This window comes from Actinia tenebrosa, unplaced genomic scaffold, assembly GCF_029948245.1.
Source record: "Actinia tenebrosa isolate PJP-AT-01 unplaced genomic scaffold, QUT_ActTen_1.0 PGA_scaffold6__47_contigs__length_16458017, whole genome shotgun sequence".
Classification (NCBI taxonomy): Eukaryota; Metazoa; Cnidaria; class Anthozoa; order Actiniaria; family Actiniidae; genus Actinia; species Actinia tenebrosa.
In genome coordinates, this window is record NW_028292583.1 from 1,772,545 (window position 1) to 1,792,751 (window position 20,207).

At 37.2% G+C, this 20,207-nt stretch overlaps 4 protein-coding genes across 4 annotated transcripts in view; all 4 read left to right on the plus strand.

The window, feature by feature from the left end:
• The first annotated feature begins 631 nt into the window (after window positions 1-631).
• LOC116307710 (uncharacterized) lies at window positions 632-3,715 on the plus strand. Its single transcript, XM_089039276.1, has 6 exons — window positions 632-1,057; window positions 1,768-1,897; window positions 2,001-2,178; window positions 2,259-2,407; window positions 2,888-3,105; window positions 3,342-3,715. Exons 1-6 carry the CDS (start codon window positions 704-706, stop codon window positions 3,516-3,518), a joined length of 1,206 nt encoding a protein of 401 aa, XP_088895402.1. The 5' UTR covers window positions 632-703; the 3' UTR covers window positions 3,519-3,715.
• A 2,785-nt stretch (window positions 3,716-6,500) lies between these two features.
• Window positions 6,501-11,684, plus strand: LOC116307712 (uncharacterized). The gene is made up of 6 exons (XM_089038872.1): window positions 6,501-6,865; window positions 7,620-7,749; window positions 8,556-8,733; window positions 9,281-9,438; window positions 9,662-9,873; window positions 11,508-11,684. The coding sequence occupies exons 1-6, from the start codon at window positions 6,509-6,511 to the stop codon at window positions 11,682-11,684; spliced, it is 1,212 nt and encodes a 403-aa protein (XP_088894998.1). The 5' UTR covers window positions 6,501-6,508.
• A 1,020-nt stretch (window positions 11,685-12,704) lies between these two features.
• Window positions 12,705-20,207, plus strand: part of LOC148905818 (uncharacterized) — a 49,179-nt gene continuing 41,676 nt past the window's right edge. Inside the window, exons 1-4 of the mRNA XM_089039278.1 lie at window positions 12,705-13,129; window positions 14,102-14,231; window positions 14,964-15,141; window positions 15,234-15,382. Coding sequence (XP_088895404.1) covers window positions 12,773-13,129; window positions 14,102-14,231; window positions 14,964-15,141; window positions 15,234-15,382 — 814 coding nt within the window. The 5' untranslated portion in view covers window positions 12,705-12,772. The remainder of the gene's footprint in view (window positions 13,130-14,101; window positions 14,232-14,963; window positions 15,142-15,233; window positions 15,383-20,207) is intronic.
• LOC148905819 (early activation antigen CD69-like) lies at window positions 16,417-18,135 on the plus strand. The gene is made up of 3 exons (XM_089038838.1): window positions 16,417-16,468; window positions 16,770-16,987; window positions 17,170-18,135. The coding sequence occupies exons 1-3, from the start codon at window positions 16,417-16,419 to the stop codon at window positions 17,344-17,346; spliced, it is 447 nt and encodes a 148-aa protein (XP_088894964.1). The 3' UTR covers window positions 17,347-18,135.

Genomic DNA, 20,207 nt, shown 5'->3' on the forward strand with positions numbered 1-20,207 from the left:
AAACATTTTTATTCGTTTCTTTTCTTTGGCAGCTCACGGTCCCCTGTTGCGCATTTGTTAAATGTGAAGACGAAAATACATCTTTCAGGTTTTTAATTAGTGTGAAAAGTGTTTGAGATCGTGTGAGTTGTGCTAATGATAATTGGTATTGGTATATCGTATCGAGAAATGATAGTGGTAAGGCTGTTTAAGATATCCTTACTCGTAGGATCTATTTTTTGTGTGGTGGCAGATGTTTGAGCTCAAAGTCACAAATGCTCTCTGCTCGAGTTTTTTGTTTTCATTTTCTTGCTATCACATTAGATATTTGTTTATTTGGATCACTGTATACCACCGCCTTGCCGTGTGTGTTTATATATTAAAATATGTTTCTAAAATGGTAAATTTAGTGTGTGAATGAATAAAGCGTAAAGAGTTTTAAGTGCTTCAAGCGATGAAAAGTGCACTACTGTTCTAGTAAGACCTACACTTTTTAAATTTGTTATCATTGTCGTTAACCATGGACAATATTGACTACTAATTATTTGCAGATATTTACACCCTAAAAATATCTAAGTGGCAATACGATAAACAACTTCGCAATTTCGTATTGATTGGGTAAGGAATTGGTTTATTTATATTTTATTGAGTTAAAGGAACACTGCCAGGCAGCTGCCGATTTCAAACGACGATACTCGTTGAGCTTGATACAAGAATTTGAGTAATGGAAAAAAGAAAGTGGACTAGTGTAGTATTTGGGTTTGTTTTGAGCACCATCTTTCTATCAGTGAATGCTGAATTCAAAGCAGTATCCAGGGACCAGCTTGGATTCAAGTTCATGAACTTCTTCCACAAACCTGGTACAGTTCTCACCGATAGTTCCATAACAGTGCACTCCAGTGTGACCGATGTCTCGTCCTGTCAACTGATGTGTTTAGATCACACATCCTGTTTGTCCATCAACGTCGGCAAGAAACCAAACCAAACGACTTTGGACTGTGAACTGAACAACTCGACGTCTTTATTAAAACCACTCAGTTTGAAAAAACGAGAAGGTTTCGACTTCTATGGACTGGCTGTAAGTACTCTTAGAACTTTGCTTGATAAAACATTGATAAGTATTCATAAGTATAAAGAATAACTGGTATTTCGCATTTCAGTTTACCGTCGTAGGTCAAAAATAATCGAAAACAGAAATTTCGTCAAAAGCCATTTACCATCCCGCCTGGAGCTCGAAATGTATTCTTTCACCGAGGAAAAAAAATTGCTTGATGAAACACAATTCACATCTATTTTTAAAAGCTATTCCTTTGTATATGATTTTGAAGTCCAGCTTTACTTGTAGTTTCCTGATCTACAAACCTCTTTCGAATTAAGGTGGCTCGATGGGGTTTTCTCAGCGCGCTACCGTGCAACTTCAAATCGCAAATACGCTACAATTGGTAAATCGATTTGGAGTAATGGCTAAAAATTGGGGGGAAAAACGTTGACATTGCGAAATATTGGGTCGACTAAAGTTCGCTGTGAGCGGTATTTTCGGTCTATTTTTGTTATGATGACTAACATGTGCGTAAATTCAAAACTAGTCGATTTTTTTTCTACATTTACTTCGATAGATACTGAGGCAACATAAGTTTTATTTTCATTGAAACATTCAAATCCTTTCAATCTCGAGCCTGAAATGAGGAACGTCCTTCTTGTCAACCTGACTCTGCTTTAGTTTGTGTACTGGTTAGATCACTCGAACAAGTTTGTATAGATTGAATATTTACCCATTTTTTCCATTAGGAACCGTGTTTCTCGAGTCCTTGTTTGAATGGAGGAACTTGTGTCCCTAACATGAATGAAGGCACGTATCATTGTAACTGCTCGATACAGATCCCATATCTTCCGTATCTTAATGACCACTGCGCTGTGGGTAAGTAGATATGGATAAAAAGTATTTCAATACCAAACGTGAGGAAAATCTTTGATAAGGAAAGAAGAATAAATAACTAGAAATATTATTGAACATTCCCCAGATCATTCTGCGATAGCAACAAGTGGGATGTTTCGCAACGTTTTCCACGTCGCAACCATTAAAACGCACTACAGCATGAACTATTACGAAGCAGAACGAGCTTGTGCTATTTTCGGTGCTCAGATGTCAAGCTTGACGCAGTTGGATGATGCTTGGAAAGCTGGTTTTCATTCCTGCAGGTGAAAAAAATATTGTTTTCAAATTTTACCTGCAAATACATCCATTCCATTAAAGTATTGCATTTTATTTCGTTATGCAGGTACGGTTGGCTGATAGATGGTACTGTAAGATTCCCCATTATATATCCAACCCCTAGATGCTCCTCATCTCCACCCAGTATTCGGGGAAGTACCACCCCGAAAGATAAATGGAACTCAAGGTATGATGTGTACTGTTACAGAGAAACAGGTAAGGGACAACAATCTTTGAATATTTACGATATCATAGAGGATATTGGTAGCGAACTCATACCATGAAAATGAAGTTCAAATTAGATAAAGTAATTGGTGTTATATACTTTTAATCCCGTTTGCTAAATTGCCCGGCTTTAGCCTCGTTTTTTAAATACAATATATGAATATATATATACAGACCTCTTTACCTCGGGCGTTTTTTCCCCATTTCAGACCACTTGTCATTCCCAAGAGTATAATTTCTTTGTTTAACAGTTGTTACTTAACTAAGTCAAATTGAATATGGATACAACTTAAACAAAGAATTCTCAAGACCATCCTGTCTTGTACACTAGACAATAATATAATATCATGTTATCATGGACATGGTATATCATTTTTACAAAACATGTTGTATTGCTTTCGTTGTTTCGTTGCTGACTTTCTCATAAACAGACTTTGTTATTTGACTCATACATTGTTGTTCTTGTCCCAGATAATTGCAATGATGGTAAAGACTGGCACCAAAATGGTCAAGCTTGTTACAAGTTTTTTCTTGACACCAAGGCTCGTCAGACGCCTGCTGCTCAGACATGCGCTCTCGAAGGTGGGATTCTCGGAGTGTTTAACTCAAAGGCTAAGCTAATCTTCCTCCAAGACTACCTGCGAAGAAGAAGCATCACAGACCAACAAGTTCTGGTGGGATTGAGTCAGGTAAGATCAGATCGAAAAAATGCTTCACAACAAACATATGAAAAAAAAGGGTTTTGTTAAAAATTAATCTTTGATTTTTCGGCGGAGGAATTCGAGAGGTGAAGAAAGTGAAAACAAAAAAACAAAACAAAAAACAAAAAAAGTTAAAATTCGTCGACATTGGGATTTCAATGATCATGACATTTTTCTTTAATGAATTCCTTTTCTCTAATGAATTCCTTTGTTATTTCGTACAGGATGCTGGTGGTGCGTGGAACTGGACGAACGGAGAAGCAGTTAAATCCTCTCTCTGGAATGTCACCCAGCCAACTGGACCAATAGGAACAGTTAATACTGCCATGAAGGCTCTTGACAACGTGCCAGACAGTGACGAGTGGAAACTACCATTTGTCTGTCAGAAACCTGTCCTTTAATCTTGCACACACACGCAAAAACAAAGGTCCGCACAGTTGATCCAAGGATTTGAGTAGCCCATCTTTGAGCTAGTTCAGCGATCGAAAAATATCAGTATATATACATTAGTAATAGCCCGTGAACTACCACTTTAGTTTAAAGGCTCTTTTTGTTAAAGTAACAGAGTGCAAACAATAAAAATGAAAACTACGTTTAATTAGTGCGTTATTTTTAGTTCTATGAACTCGTGAAATGGCGGAGACCTTTTCTGTAATATCAAATTCTTTGCCATGGTTTCAAACCACCCATTGCTTTACGTCATTCTCACTTTACAAACCAGCAGGAGTCTTTAGCTACTTTTCGACTGAAATTGTGACGGTCGCACATAAACAGGACAAAATATGAGCTATTTTAGCGGGAATTCGGGCAATTTTACACCAACGGTAAATTGAATTAAATATTAACCTCCGCATACATTTATATAAAGTAATATCTAATAAACGCGTTGGTAAAATTGAAGGCAATTTAATGAACCAATCACCGTTGCATCAGTTTTCTCAGTGGAATTGAAATCTTGTCCAACAAACAACTACTAATTATCTTCTGTACAGGTTACTACAAGGAATACGAGGCAATTTTCAATTCTTTTCGCAGGACCGCTGAGTAAATGATTGAACAACTATAATCAATTGTCCTCCAGAGTTGAATATTTAAATAGATGTCGCCCATAGTGATATAAACATAGAGCTAGGAGTGTTCGGTATGGCAAATTTCTCCTAATTCTTTAGTTTTTACGTCGTTTGTGCGTGCGTCGGTTTAAAGGATTTCATGAATTCATTTTGGATCTGGAACTACTCTAAATTCTCTCACGGTTCAGTCTATCTTTTGACCCAAAATATCAAAAAGTATGCCAGCGGAAAAATGTTTGGCTACAATACAATTGTGCATGGGTTTGTTTTATAGGTCTTAATAACAATCGCCCTTATTTAATTCATACTTTAATTGGTACTTTTTTCGGCGTTAATTTGACTCTCGATGAGTCAAAAGTGAGTCGTCGGAAGAGAGCTCTCGAGGAAGGAAGGACGGTTCTGGAAATCTACTAGTTATTTATAACGAAAATCTACAAGATGCTAAGATAATCTTGAATTCCAGAGTAATGATAAACAGCCGCATTATATCAACAACATGTCAACATATTGTGGAAGCTTTTGAAGAAGTTTTTGTACACCGGTCACTAATTAAGAGTAAATGTCCTAAAATGTATGGGAGAAAGTGCGAAATACTTGTGCTTTAGCTATAACATTACTAACTCGTGTGTGTTTTTACTTGTCGATTTTTGCATTTTTCAAGGACACTCGAAATCCAAATATTTTCTTTTCTTTTCTTCGTTATTATTATATGGCAGCGCTCCTGTTGTGTATTTGTTAAGATGCACCTGTGCCATATAGTTCCCTAGAACATTATCTCATCAAATTCTCTATGCATCACCCGTGAAATAAAAAATACTAGTGAACGTGTAAAAGTCGAGTCAAATAGATACAAAAGAAAACAATGGAATTAGGGTCTACTTAAGGGTATTAGTCTAATATCTCTTCCACTGGTTTTCATGGAATATTTAAGGTATATCCCACTGTTCGCCTTTATTACGTGGTTGTTTACTACATCGAATGGTTGCTTTCTTAAGGGACATTCTAAATGCAAGCATTTTAATCGTTCCTTTTCCTTTGCAGCTCCCCTGTTGTGTATTTGTTAGATTTGAAGACAAAAATCCTTTTTTTCCCTTCAAGACAATAAAGAAGTCGGTTTGATGAGATCATGTGAGTTGAAATGATAGTGGTTAACGTTAGTTTGAGCTACAATTCACAACTGCTCTCTGCCTCAGATTTTCGTCATGTTCTTGCCATCACATGATAAATATCATACATCACGTGTGTTTATATATGAATTTACTTCTAAAGTGTTAATAGTGTATGAATGAATAAAGTCTAAGGACTTTAAAGTGGATACTACCACTATATACCACCACCTTGCCGTGTGCGTTTATACACCTATTTCAGAAATCGTTGTCGCAGAGAACGCCGATACTTTTAGCTGTAATTAGTTAATCATGGTGCATTTTCATTTATTGACTTCATAAATTGCTCCAAGCAAGGCTGCTTGAGATGATAATTAGTGGAGAGCTATAGCCACTTGCATGAACCATGATAAATCAATTATAAAGTACCGACGTTCTCTGAAGTCTTGGCTTGTTACTTGAGGCTCTTGGTGCGATAACGATTTTCGAAATAGGTGTATATTAATATACACTTATTTCAATAAAGTTAGTCACCTGAAAAGCTATAAAGCTGAGGCCGACAAGGATCATGGGTAGATTCATTTTACACGTTCAACCGCTTGATAACTATTCATGGACTTGCGAATCTTTTGACGGTTACAGTCTCACCTCTTCTGAGCATCATCGAGCTGCAGTTTGTATTAAAAAAGCTTTGTATATATATGTTTCCTTGATATGAAAAGTTTCCTATGATGCTCAGTGATCTCAGCTTTCTAGGTTTTTGTTGACTAACTTTATTGAAATAAGTGTATATCTAAAATGGTAAATTTAGTGTATGAATGTATAAAGTCTAAAGAGCTTAAAGTGCTTCAAAAAGATGAAAAGTGCGCTACTGTTCTAGTAAGAACCATCCATTTTCAGTTTGCTATCATTGTTGTTAACCATGGTCAATATTGGGTCCTAAGTATTTGCAGATATTCATTCCTTTAATAAGTGGCAATACAATAAACAAGTTCGCGATTTTGTATTGATTGGGTAAGTAATTGGTTCATTAATATTTTATTGTGTTTAGAAGAACACTAGTGCTTGTAGTTACCGATGTCAAACGACGGTACTCAATGAACTTGATACTTGTAAACTTGATTGACTTTCGGAAAAGTGAAAAAATCCAACATTTCGCAAGTGTAAATATGAAGTATAAGTTTATTACATAATCACAGCAGAAGAATTTGAGTAATGGAAAAAAGAAAGTGGACTAGTGGACTATTTGGGTTTGTTTTGAGTACCATCATCTTGCTATCAGTGAATGCTGAATTCAAAGCAGTATCCAGGGACCAGCTTGGATTCAAGTTCATGAACTTCTTCCACAAACCTGGTACAGTTCTCACCGATAGTTCCATAACAGTGCACTCCAGTGTGACCGATGTCTCGTCCTGTCAACTGATGTGTTTAGATCACACATCCTGTTTGTCCATCAACGTCGGCAAGAAACCAAACCAAACGACTTTGGACTGTGAACTGAACAACTCGACGTCTTTATTAAAACCACTCAGTTTGAAAAAACGAGAAGGTTTCGACTTCTATGGACTGGCTGTAAGTACTCTTAGAACTTTGCTTGATAAAACATTGATAAGTAATTTTTCCTGTCGTTTTTCACCTATAGACATCAAAAGTAACGATTAGTAATCCGCGTCGCATTTTAATTTTCCGTCTTAAGTCTAACATAATCGAAAGTATCGTCAAAAGACATCTATCCCGCCTTGAGCTCCTTGATTTTCCACAATCTTTCACAATTTTCCACAATTTACATATTTAGTTTTACTTTTACTTTTTAACGCTTCCATTAATTGATTTATTTATTTTTATTTTTGTATTTATTTATGATTATATTTATTTTTTAGTAGCTTGTAACCATGTATCTGTGAAAATTTTAATTAACAAAATTGTACAAATTATTGCAAAGTCACTTACTTACTTACCTACCAATTGGTGCAATTTTTTACAAAGGTTTTCTGAACATTTGAGGCAAATGTTAGTGCATACTTGCAGTTGGCAACCAATCTAATAACTCCGGGATATATATAAAAATCTGATATCATAAAATTACACTAGAATCTGGTAAAAAAAGTGATTGAATTCCTGGGTTTAAATTTCTTTGTCCCTATTAAAACCATTAATGGCCTAAACCCCTAATTATTGAATCCAGACTAGACAAAGGCAGGTGGATTGTATCTCCGCAGTTAAGGTTATTTCAATGAAACACGTGACAAGCGGTTAATTTGTCAAGTACTGGTAGCATCACTTGAACAAGTTGATAACATTGAATTTTTACGTATTTCTCCAATAGGAACCGTGTTTCTCGAGTCCTTGTTTGAATGGAGGAACTTGTGTCCCTAACATGAATGAAGGCACGTATCATTGTAACTGCTCGATACAGATCCCAGGCCTGCCATATCTTGACCAACACTGCGCTGTGGGTAAGGAAGCTTAGCATCTATTCTGTCTCGAAGGGGCCACATTCAGCATGGGGTAAAAATAATAAAAAATCATAAATTCTCATTAATTAATTAAACTTTGGATGAAATCGATTCAGTCAGGAAGGAATATGATAGGATGAAAGACATACATTCAGTATCGCACACTGATAAAGTCGAACGCCGCTAAATGAATGAACGAACAAACAAACAAACGAACGAACGAACGAACAAACGAACAAATGAACAAACAAAAAAACAAACAAACAAACTCAAACAAACAAACAAACGAATGAATGAATGGATTGAATAATTAATTAGTTAATTAATTAATTAAATTTAATTGATCAATTAATTACCAGTTATAGACCTGATAGTAGCCAATTTATAACCATCGTTTTTTATATTGTTCGATATATAATCATCAATTGATAAAAGCACGTGACTGTATGATGTATATATACGTGTGTTTGATTTTTTTCGCGCAAATGAATATCATTTTATATTGATGTGTAATTGAAAGTATTTTAGCGGTACTATTGGTACCGGACGTCAACTGCTCACTCAAACCATGCTCTCTTGCTCAAACGTAAGGATATTTTCTGCAAATTAGTAAACAGAAAAAGAAGAGTCTGGGTCCAGATGTCAGTTACATTTCAGGCTTTTTGCAAGTTAAATTTCCGGGGTTTTAATTTTTTGATAGTTAAATTTCAAACTTTTTGTCAGTTTTCAGTTAAACTCCATCCACATTTTCCAAAAGGTGGGAGATTAACGTATGATTTTTTTTGCTTTTTGTTCCATTTTCACAGATCATTCCTTGCTGGTTAAATCTGGGACATTTCGTAGTGTTTTCCATTTGAGAATCAAGCTTATACGTTATGCTCTGAACTATTACGAAGCAGAACGAGCTTGTGTTATTTTCGGTGCTCAGATATCAAGCTTAAAGCAGTTGGAAGATAGTTGGAGAGCTGGCTTTGATTCCTGCAGGTATGTTTTATTAGTTTTTTTCTTTTCTTATCAACTAGGATAGCTTTTCCCTCGCTGGCTTGTGGGATTTGTGGATAGCAAGTCACCAGGCAATGTGACTAGTTCCTCTTCATTTAAAAAAAAAAAATAATTTTTTTGTTATAAATGTCGCTATGTGGAGCCGTTGCCAGGACTCCCTAGTCCCTAGCCAGAGGGTAATGTTTACAGCTATTTCAAAGGTTGAATGTCTGGGCGAACGGCGGATGGAGATCGAAAAACAAGAATAATCGAGGTCGACTACAAACAAAATTCAATATACTATATCTCAACAATCTCCTACTACCACTACCACTGCTATACCACTACCACTGCTATGACACTACGATTGCCACCACCACTACCACTACCACTACCACTACCACTACCACTACCACTACCACTACCACTACCACTACCACTACCACTACCACTACCACTACCACTACCACTACCACTACCACTACCACTACCACTACCACTACCACTACCACTACATTTGATATTAACCATTGTATTCCTCGTTCTATAGTTATGGTTGGATGATAGATGGGACATCAAGATATCCTATCTACAATCAGCGTTCTTATACAGGTTGTGCAGGAACTGGCCCTCCCAGTATACGGGGGAGCACTGTCTTAAAAAACAAAGCCACAAACAGATACAACGTCTACTGCTACAGAGTAACAGGTATTGAAATTACATTTAATGTGTTTGGTCATTTATAAACCTGACAGTATCCTGGGGATCTCTGGACTGCCAACTCGATTTTTTTGGTTTTTGTGCATTGTATCATATTATTATCCAAAACTGAGGCAGCGCAATGCAGTGCTAAGCTGTAAAATACTTATTATAACTTTTTATAGCTGCTATATATGAATGATTGAAACAGTATTGCCATCTTTCCATTCAGATGACTGTAAAGATAAAGATTGGATCCAAAATGATAATAATTGCTACAAGTTCTTTCTTAACACCACAGCACCTTGGAGTGCCGCTACTGACGCATGCGCACTTGAAGGGGCAGTTCTGGGAGTCTTCAACTCGATAAATAAAATCGGTTTCATACAGGATTTTTTGCAACGAAGGAACTTTATGGGTCACATAATCGTTGGTCTTCGCCAGGTTAGAATTGATTTAGCGCTTAAGTAATAATAGAATAAACTACAATAAAACCTCTATAAAGGGGCGGGGGCTGACTACGGCTGATAAAGGCGGCTGCTTAACGGAGGTATAAAGTACTGCAAAACCAATCCTTGAGACTTTAGCAACTAGATATTACATAACAGTTGGTCGCTTAATAGAGGTTTTCTACCACCACGTGACGGCAGCCATGTCAGATGGCAAAAACAATACAATCGTTTTACATGAAAAAGAACTCAATTCCCGAGAGCAAAGGGATTTTATTGTTCTGCCATCTAACCACAGGCAACCCAAGCTGTATTATGGACGTGGGCACGTGATGGTGCAAAACCTCTATAGAGATTCTATTGTGTGTGTAAATGAAAAATGCTCGAAAATTAAAATATATTCCTCTGAATTCTTTTTGATCATGACGAGCTGGAGAGCCCATTTTACGGTAAACAGCGTGTAGTCTTGGTTGCTACAGATAATAGTTAATCCAATTTCCTTGATGTCAAGATGACGAATGCCAGGCAAAAACATCAAGCATCTGTAAATATGCCTACACTCGATCTATTTAGAGTTATAAACCATGTCGCTCGGCTATGAAAGTCCCAATAAGACACCCAAAACATAATATACTTGTCATATAATCACTTATTACCTGTAGCATTAAAAATGCCAATGAAACAATTTGATTGAAATAAACATTTATGAAAATATATACCTTTGACCCGCTCCCAAAAGAACAACACCAGCAACACAAGCTAAGAACAGACGTATTATGTACAAAACAGAAACAGAGTCACATCTATCACAAAACACAGTGATCTAAGTAAGCATACAAATTATACAGGTATACGAGTACCTAAGTATAAATGTGCCTACAGATCTAGTACATAACAAGGACAGTGATCTAAGTAAGCATGCAAATTATACAGGTATACGAGTACCTAAGTATAAATGTGCCTACAGAACTATTACAAGGCACCAACAGTGATCTAAGTAAGCATGCAAATTATACAGGTATACGAGTACCTAAGTATAAATGCGCCTACAGATCTATCACAAAACACAGTGATCTAAGTAAGCATGCAAATTATACAGGTATACAAGTACCTAAGCATAAATGCTGCCTACAGATCTAATACAAAGACAATAAACGCACATCACATACATAAAATAACAGCAAAAGGGTTAGATAGGCAGTTATAATGTGTAAGAAAAACCTGAAATCCTTTGATCTTGGGCAATAGTTCATCGAAACGTTCTCAGTGACCCTTTCAAATAAAGCGCCACAGTAGAGTCACATGATATCTTTTAACGACGTAAATATTGTTTCAGTGATGTAATGTGCCGTCCATTGATAGTGGCATGCTATGTGCTCATGCTGTGTTAATCCGTACGATGACATGCATTACGCAAGTATTCCCTATGCAATGAATAGAAATGAAATCTGAGACCAGCACTTTGAAAGTGCTGCTTCACGCCGGTAACTAAGCCGTGTAGCTCGTCATAAGAGAAGCAATTTTATGATGCTTTTAAAATTTCACCCACAATGTCAGTACATCTTTCACCTTTTCTTCGTGAAAATTCGACTAAAAAAATACTTACTGAAGTATATTTTCTTGATCAAGGATGCTGGTGGTGCATGGAAGTGGACGAACGGAGAAGCAGTTAGATCCTCTCTCTGGAATTTCACCCAGCCAACTGGACCAATAGGAACAGTTAATACTGCCATGAAGGCTCTTGACAACGTGCCAGACAGTGACGAGTGGAAACTGCCATTTGTTTGTCAGAAACCTGTTCCTTAATCTTGCCCACGAAAAAAATACTGAAAGGCAAGCACTATATAATGAGCCAGGATTTGGCTGTGTCTTACCCTGCTAGCAGAGTCTCCTTTTACTTTAGATTTTTGTTTTTTTTCCAAGATTTGATGACTTGGTGTCGCTTCAGTGATTTGGTGTCATACTAAAATCACGGGGGGAAAACACAAACACACATTAAAACGCAGTAGTCTAGTTTACCTATTTTTGGTCATAAACATCGGCAGAACGCAAAACAGCATTTCTGGAAACTATATTTTAAGAATTTCCTTGAGAGTTCGCTCCCAGGTCTCATCTGTTTGGTATTTTGCATAGTGAAATTCGTGTAATGTCGAAACATCGATCCCCTTTCTCAGATTCCTTTGCTTTAAACATAGCTTTAAATCACAATAGTGGCAACGAAAGCAAGTTGAAAAGCCGTAGTCTGAGGCTCAGTTTTCTCTGGATCAAAGTTTCACTGGAATCTTGTCTATATGTCAGCAAGGTGTTACTCTAAAGTTAATTATAAAATACTATATAATCCGTGAAAATCTAATGAAAATATAGTACACTGAAAAACACAACTGGGAACTGTAAACAATGAACATAGCAACTAGTCCTAGCTCATGCATGCAATTGGCCGCGGAATGGCAAATATGAAAAGTTGACCGAAAATTACATAAACCATTTCTTTCTTTCTTCAGAATCCAGCAGAGAAAATAATTTAACACTTTAACAGTTACCCAAACTCTTCTTTGCGATTTGAAAATCATTTCAATAAAAGTAAAAATACAACAAAATTAACAGCTGCAGGCTCTTTGTTTAAACTTGAACACCATTGACTTTTTTCTCTCAATTATCATTGACTCACCATTCATTTCGGGAAACTTTAAGCAGATCAATGTTGAAATATTAATAAAGCTACCTATTGGACGAAAAGGTTTTTCTTTCTTTTCTTGACTCAATTGGTGGTTAGTAGCAAATTTGGCAGTTGTGTCGCACAGAGATCAGTTTATTACAGTGAGGTATAGCCAAAAGAAGAAAAATCAGAAAAAATTAGTTTGACGAAAACTGCAACCCAACTAGTATCATCAGCAATGATGAGGCAACAAATTCCAAATTTTGTTTGGTGTGTTTCCACCATCATCTTGCTGCCCACAAATGCGTATGCTGAATTCAAAGCAGTATCCAGGGACCAGCTTGGGTTCAAGTTCATGAACTTCTTCCACAAACCTGGTACAGTTCTCACCGATAGTTCCATAACAGTGCACTCCAGTATGACCGATGTCTCGTCCTGTCAACTGATGTGTTTAGATCACACATCCTGTTTGTCCATCAACGTCGGCAAGAAACCAAACCAAACGACTTTGGACTGTGAACTGAACAACTCGACGTCTTTATTAAAACCACTCAGTTTGAAAAAACGAGAAGGTTTCGACTTCTATGGACTGGCTGTAAGTACTCTTAGAACTTTGCTTGATAACCGAAAAATGATTAATATAAGCGAAATGATATAAATATCGATCTATAGAAAGGCTCTGAAAAGGGTTTTTAAGGGAAGCTATGAGAAAGATATGTATCTTTTAACTGAGAGCTTGTTTTGCACCTGCTTCATTCTCGATGTCAAATATAACTGGATGAAAATACTATATTGTGAGAAATTGTTATTGTATAAGTGAGAAAAATGCAAAGAACTTCCTCGGTATCACAAAGTCTGCTATACATAACGATTTTAATTTTCTAATCTTTTTCTTTTCCTTTTTTCCTTTTTTTTCTTTCTTTTTTTTTTTCTTCTTTCAATTTTTTAAATAATTTTTAAATGTTTTCAATCTTTTCCATTAGTAACTAACTGAAACAACCTCAGGGCTGTTCTAGCTTGTTTTAAGCATTCGTTCCGCTCCATTAACTATGTTCTTAGTCCTTGCACGGATAACTCCCATATCGAACTCTGAAACAACTTCTGGGCTGTTCTAAGCCAGGGCACGTCTAACTCACAGATCGAATTGGAATTTAACGTGTCAGGTTTTGGAGAGAGAGAAAAACTGGAGAACCCGAAGAAAATATATCGAATCCAGAGAGGGACCTTGCAAACTCTACTCACACATACATGACGGACACTGAGCTCTTCAGAAAACGAATCTGAGACCCATGAGAGGTGAAAGGCGAGTGCACCATTGCTACGCAAACACCATTGATTTCTATCATTTCATTTCACTAGCCATAATTCGTATGACTGTGAAAAATATATCACGTCACCTTGTCTGTATATTATGATTCATAAAATGATCAAAAGTCAGATTGGCTCGAAGCAAATTGACATTATTCGTCCTCCTCCGTATGGTAATCTTTTTGTCCAAATAGAGTTAACTTCATTTATTTATTCATTATTATTTTGTTTATTTATTCATTCATTTATTGATTCGAAGGAACCTTGTTTCTCGAATCCTTGTTTGAATGGAGGAAGTTGTGTCCCTAACATGAATGAAGGCACGTATCATTGTAACTGCTCGATACAGATCCCAGGCCTGCCGTATCTTGACCAACACTGCGCTGTGGGTAAGTAAATTATGGACAACAAGTGTTTCAATACCAAATGTGAGGAAAACCTTTGATAAGGAAAAAATAATAAAGAAGTAGAAATACTATATTACTGCCGGTTTAAACATTAGATCATTTTGCGATAACAATGAGTGGGATGTTTCACAAGGTTTTTCACTTGGAATGAGACTAAAACTATCATTATTACCCTTAAATAATAATAATAATAATAATAATAATAATAATAATAATAACAATAACAATAATAATAACAATAATAATAATAATAACTTTATTTGTCCTGCAGAAATGAGTCAGCGTACATAAATATTTCGATGTGCAGCAATAAAAAAATATCATGAAAATATGTCAGATATATATTCATATAAAATATATAAGAATTTTTTTTGTTTGGGGGGGTTATTTTTTAAATTTCCCGAAGATCATGATCATCATTTTATCGAAATAATTATATGAACATTTATATATACAAAATATATATGTACGTATGACGTGTATGTGTGGAATATGTGAATATAGATATTATGCACATACATAAACATACGTATATATTCGTAACTTATTTGGAACTAAGTTGATGTGCAACTTTGTACAAAACGCCAAATAAAATATGTCTGTCTGTCTGTCTGTCATCCCCATCCTACATATGGCAATTAATGGCAATAGCAATTTAAAAAGGTGTGACGTCACTCTATAAATTTCTGCTTTTATTTTGTTACATTGTCACAGATCATTCCTTGATGAAAAAATCTGGGACATTTCGTAATGTTTTTAAATTGACAATCAAGCTTCTACGTTATGCTCTGAACTATTACGAAGCAGAGCGAGCTTGTGCTATTTTCGGTGCTCAGATGTCAAGCTTGACGCAGTTGGATGATGCCTGGAAAGCTGGTTTTGATTCCTGCAGGTGAAAAAAAAAAAGTTTTCAAAACAAAAAACAATTTTCGGCCTGCAATGCATCCATTTTATTAAAGTATTGCATTTTATTTCGTTATGCAGGTACGGTTGGTTGGTAGATGGCACTGTAAGATTCCCCATTATATATCCGCGACAAGGATGCTCCTCATCTCCACCCAGTATTCGGGGAAGTACCACCCCGCAAGATAAATGGAACTCAAGGCATGATGTGTACTGTTACAGAGAAACAGGCAGGTTTCAAAGGTTCTAAAGGTTTTTATTTTTCCACACACAAAAAGCAAAGAATTACAAATAGAACTTAAGAAAGAAGTGGAAAGGTGCAGGAGGAACAACCCAAAAGGGGTTAACTAAGAAAGATCCTGCACAAATGTAAACAATTTTAAAGAAATAGTGAATGGCGGAATATTATACTTACAATAAAATAGTAAAATAGAAATCAAGCATTTTTAAGGTGAAAACAGTTACGGTAAAGATTTACATTTACGAGTTAAATATAAGAACTTGTAGTTTACTGAGATATGAGGTATTTTTTGAAATTTGTACGGAAACTTTTAAGCGATAAACTATTTTTGATTTCAAGAGGAACTTCGTTCCAGTTTGCAACGGCTGCGTATTTTACACCAAACTGGCCATAATTTAAGTTTTGGTGAGGCAAATATAAATTCCTTTTCGTTTTAGAGCGCGTGTTGTAATCATGAATTAAATGAATTAAATTAAGAGACAACAAGCTTTGAATATTTACGATATCAAAGAGGATATTGGTAGCAAACTCATACCATGAAAATGAAGTTCAAATTTGATAAAGTAATTGGTGTTGTGTACTTAGGCTGCGCTCATGGTGTATGGCGGGGGGGGGGGGGGGGGAGGGGGGGGGGGCAGGTGAAATTGAGGGGGGATGGGCAAATTTTTATCAGAAAAATGGGGGTATGCACAATTTTTGGAAGAAGCTACAACCCTTGCTCAGAGGGGATAGTATTTTTTGCATGACTTTAAGGGGGGGTGTTAAGAATTATTCTGGACATTTCAAATTTCCACCTGCCCTCCCCCCCCTTGCCATACATTATGAACGCCTCGATTTGAAAAAATAGAATATGACACGTATAGACCCATTTACAGACTAGGGGTTACTTAGCTGGAACATGACCCAGAAACATGTAGCAGCGACACAATCACGTTCTGTACACACTCGAGTGGACGTGTAGCTGGGACATGTTGGAGAGACATGTATCAGTAGCATAATTACAACAGACGCATGCTTAAGAAAATGTATCAGGGACGTGTTCCAGCGATATGTAGCCTTAACACATTTACAACATGTACGCACTCACGGATAAGTAGGGGGATAGTGTCCCGCAAGGACACGTAGCAGCGGCACAATTGAAACGTACACACGAGGGGAGGTGTAGCAGGGACGATTAGCACGCCTGCAATAAAATCACAACTTGTACACACGCTGGAAAATTTAGCAGGGACATGTCCCATCGTCACGTAAAAGCGCACTATTGTATTCAAAGCCGCGTGAAGCTCGAGATTTTTGTTCCCTAGACACATTCCATTAAGTTCAACATTCTGATAAACAGACTCTGTTATTTGACTCATACATTGTTCTTGTCACAGATAATTGTAATGATGGTAAAGACTGGCACCAGAATCATCAAGCTTGTTACAAGTTTTTTCTTGACATCAAGGCTCGTCAGACGCCAGCTGCTCAGACATGCGCTCTCGAAGGTGGGATTCTCGGAGTGTTTAACTCAAAGGCTAAGCTAATCTTCCTCCAAGACTATCTGCAAAGAAGAAGCATCGCAGACCAACAAATTCTGGTGGGTTTGAGTCAGGTAAGATCAGATAGAAAAAATGTTTCACAACGAGTGTTTAAAATAATAATCTTGAATCTTTCGGAGAGGGAAATCGAGAGACTTGAGAATGTAAAAATTAACGAAAAAAAGTAAAAAAATTTCTCGACATCGGGATTTAAATGATCAGCCTTACCCAACGAATTCTTTGTTATTTCGTACAGGATGCTGGTGGTGCATGGAAGTGGACGAACGGAGAAGCAGTTAGATCCTCTCTCTGGAATGTCACCCAGCCAACTGGACCAATAGGAACAGTCAATGCTGCCATGAAGGCTCTTGACAACGTGCCAGACAGTGACGAGTGGAAACTACCATTTGTCTGTCAGAAACCTGTTCCTTAATTTTGCACAAGAAATACAAAAGCGGTCACACGTAGCTTTATGTCTATTAGGTTTCCCTGTACGCTGAATCTGCGGGCTAGTTTATTCTAATATCAGGTTACTCGGCAAAGGATATATCATGTATAAGTATACATAAGTATACATCATGTGTCTATAGCTGACTCTGTGGATCGTTACAGATTTTTATGACTAATTTTTCTCTATTAAGATGCTTTTGAGATACATTGGATGTTACTTGGATGTGACTGGAATGGATTGCTTTTGACTGAAATGGATTGCAACTGGATCTTGAATTAATTTTTTTTTAAATTTTCACCTTTTGAAAGGCCATGAATAATCTTTATGTATAGCAAAAACATGCCCAACTTCTAAAACTTGTTTTCCTTTTCTAAATGCCCGGATTTTGAGTGTTTTTTAATTTTGGAAAATCAGGAACCTTACATAGATGGAATGGACTGGACTTCGGCTAGCTGGACTGTCCGGATCGTAGACGTTTTTTTTTTTTTTTTTTTTTTTACGCCTAATTTGCAGCTTTTATCCTATCCTTTTTATTTTATTATTCATAACTAGTGATTCTGTTCCGAAATTTTGGAAGAAAAAAAAATGAAAAAAAATTTTTTGTTTAGGATTGTGGCACTGGTTGAAGTCCATTGAAGCCGGCCGGTCAGCTACAAAGGTTCTTCAAAAAGGACTGTATACATCATGTGTCTTGATGTGACTTACCACTACTACAATTACTAAATAGATATCTGTCAAAGGGTTTGAAGAAATAAAAAACGCGTGCGTGTGTTGCCGAAGCAGTCATAAAGCGCGCAGGCATAGAATAGAGCAGTTTTCGTATGACTGTAAAAAAAGTCGGTGCCGTATGCGTGCCTTGCCGCGACCGTGATGTTTTCTAGAATTTTAATTTGGGGATTTTTTCTCGCGCAATGTGATTTTTCGGACAGTGCCGTGACATTGGCGTGACCGTGTCCGCGCCGTGTTCCGAGCTGTGTTTCGGACATTATGGGTTTATTCAGAGAGTGCAATACAAAATCATAGCTTACATAGCTTTGGTATATTGAAGACTGTAATAAATATTATAATTATTTATATTAGTAGGGTTTATACCATACGGTTTTCCATATTCTGCGATTTAGAGACATTTCATCGGCTGTGAAATTGATTTTTCAGTGAAGAACATAAAAGGTACCGAGTAGTATAGGGAATGGGGGTTCCAGCGCAATCTCAACACGGGCAAGACCCGTGTCAAAAATCCACCTACGGAAACAACCCACTCCAAGTGTGGTTGGGGGCAACAGCGCAAATATGTTAGTCTATATATGGAGTGCGAAGAATGTAAGAGAACTTTTAAGAAAGAAGCGGATTTGAAAAAGCATTTGAAAATGAAGACGAAGTGTATGAGCAGTTATGATTGTGGATGTGGTAAGAAGTTTGAGACTAAGGTTAAATTGTTTTGGCATTGTCAGGACTGTGAGTACGACTACGACGACTTAAAAAGTGCTTGGTATTAGGTATAAAATATTTCCTATTATATAGATGGAATCCCAAAGCAACTTCAGCACGGTGTCAATACCCGGTAACGGTGAGATTGACGTTAGACAGTTTTGGCGTCAGTCAGAAAGGAAGGTTAAAAGGACTCTCCGAAAAGGTATAGAAGAATTAGGAGCCCTGAAAGCGAGCATAATGGTAGAAGTAAGTTTGTCAAAAGACGAGGTAATGACGACAGCAATGTTGCGATCAAAGTCGTTAGTGATATTAGAATCCACGAATCTGGATAGGTCACTCAGTGAAGCCTTAGAAGCAATAATGGAGTCGCTGTCTAACTACACGAAAGAAGGATCGGGTTGGACAGTAGAGGAGGTTGAAGGAATAGAGATAAGTATGGCCAGGTACGTACCCATACGAGGGGGGAGTTACGTACCGCTACCAACGTGGGTAGAAAGGAAGAAGGCTATTGTAAACGTGAAGAATGAAGACAATCGATGCTTTATGTGGGCAATCAGGTCTGCACTGTATCCAGCAGAGAAGGATCCCTGTAGGACAAGTAAGTATCCCACAGACGATTTAGAGTGGGATGGTGTGGAATTTCCCATGCAGTTGATAGACATCCCCATATTTGAGGAAATAAACGATCTAGCAATTAACGTTTACGGAGTCAGAGAGCAGACGATAGTACCGTTAGTTCTGTCAAAAAGTAAAGGAGAGCGCGTACATTTATTCTACCACGGCGGACACTACTCATGGGTTAAACACATTAGCAGACTATTCTACAGACATACTAAGCACAAAGGCAAAAAGTACTTCTGTGACTGCTGCTTGCTGTCATTTACATCCTTAAATACCCTAAAGAAACACGATGAGATCTGCCGCGGAGTCGAAGAAGTGGCGCAACGGATCCAGATGCCCACCAACAAAGAGCTTTCATACGCAGACCATCAAAAGCAGATGCAAGTGCCTTACGTGATATATGCAGACTTCGAAGCGTTGATAACTAAGGAAGAGCAGAAACGTGGCGCCACGAATAAGGTAGGATTACACGAGATCTGCTCCTTTGGTTACATAGTAGTCAGATCAGACGGTAAAGCAAACCCTCCTGTGATTTACCGAGGTAAGAACGCAGCTAATGAGTTTCTAGAAGCATTGCGAGAAGAGGAGGGGGAGATAAGAGAACAATTAAGACGTCCAAAGAAGATGGAATTTACCAAAGAGAACCAGGAGGCTTTTAACAAGGCAAAAAAATGCCACATTTGCCAACATACGCTTCTTCAGTTTGGAAGACGAGCCAAGAAAGCGTGGGATGAAGATGGAAAGTATCTAGGAGAAGCTCATTTTAAATGCGGGAAGTATGCTAAGAAAGG

What these genes read in the sequence shown, in the direction of transcription:
- LOC116307710 (XM_089039276.1), top strand. Translation starts at nt 704, where the DNA reads ATGGAAAAAAGAAAGTGGACTAGTGTAGTATTTGGGTTTGTTTTGAGC. An exon ending in GTACTGTTACAGAGAAACAG is followed by an intron (nt 2,408 to 2,887) that starts GTAAGGGACAAC and finishes TTCTTGTCCCAG; the next exon opens with ATAATTGCAATGATGGTAAA. An exon ending in TTCTGGTGGGATTGAGTCAG is followed by an intron (nt 3,106 to 3,341) that starts GTAAGATCAGAT and finishes TATTTCGTACAG; the next exon opens with GATGCTGGTGGTGCGTGGAA.
- LOC116307712 (XM_089038872.1), top strand. Translation starts at nt 6,509, where the DNA reads ATGGAAAAAAGAAAGTGGACTAGTGGACTATTTGGGTTTGTTTTGAGT. An exon ending in TCGACTTCTATGGACTGGCT is followed by an intron (nt 6,866 to 7,619) that starts GTAAGTACTCTT and finishes TTTCTCCAATAG; the next exon opens with GAACCGTGTTTCTCGAGTCC. An exon ending in CTACTGCTACAGAGTAACAG is followed by an intron (nt 9,439 to 9,661) that starts GTATTGAAATTA and finishes CTTTCCATTCAG; the next exon opens with ATGACTGTAAAGATAAAGAT.
- LOC148905819 (XM_089038838.1), top strand. Translation starts at nt 16,417, where the DNA reads ATGTATCAGGGACGTGTTCCAGCGATATGTAGCCTTAACACATTTACA. An exon ending in CCTTAACACATTTACAACAT is followed by an intron (nt 16,469 to 16,769) that starts GTACGCACTCAC and finishes TTCTTGTCACAG; the next exon opens with ATAATTGTAATGATGGTAAA. An exon ending in TTCTGGTGGGTTTGAGTCAG is followed by an intron (nt 16,988 to 17,169) that starts GTAAGATCAGAT and finishes TATTTCGTACAG; the next exon opens with GATGCTGGTGGTGCATGGAA.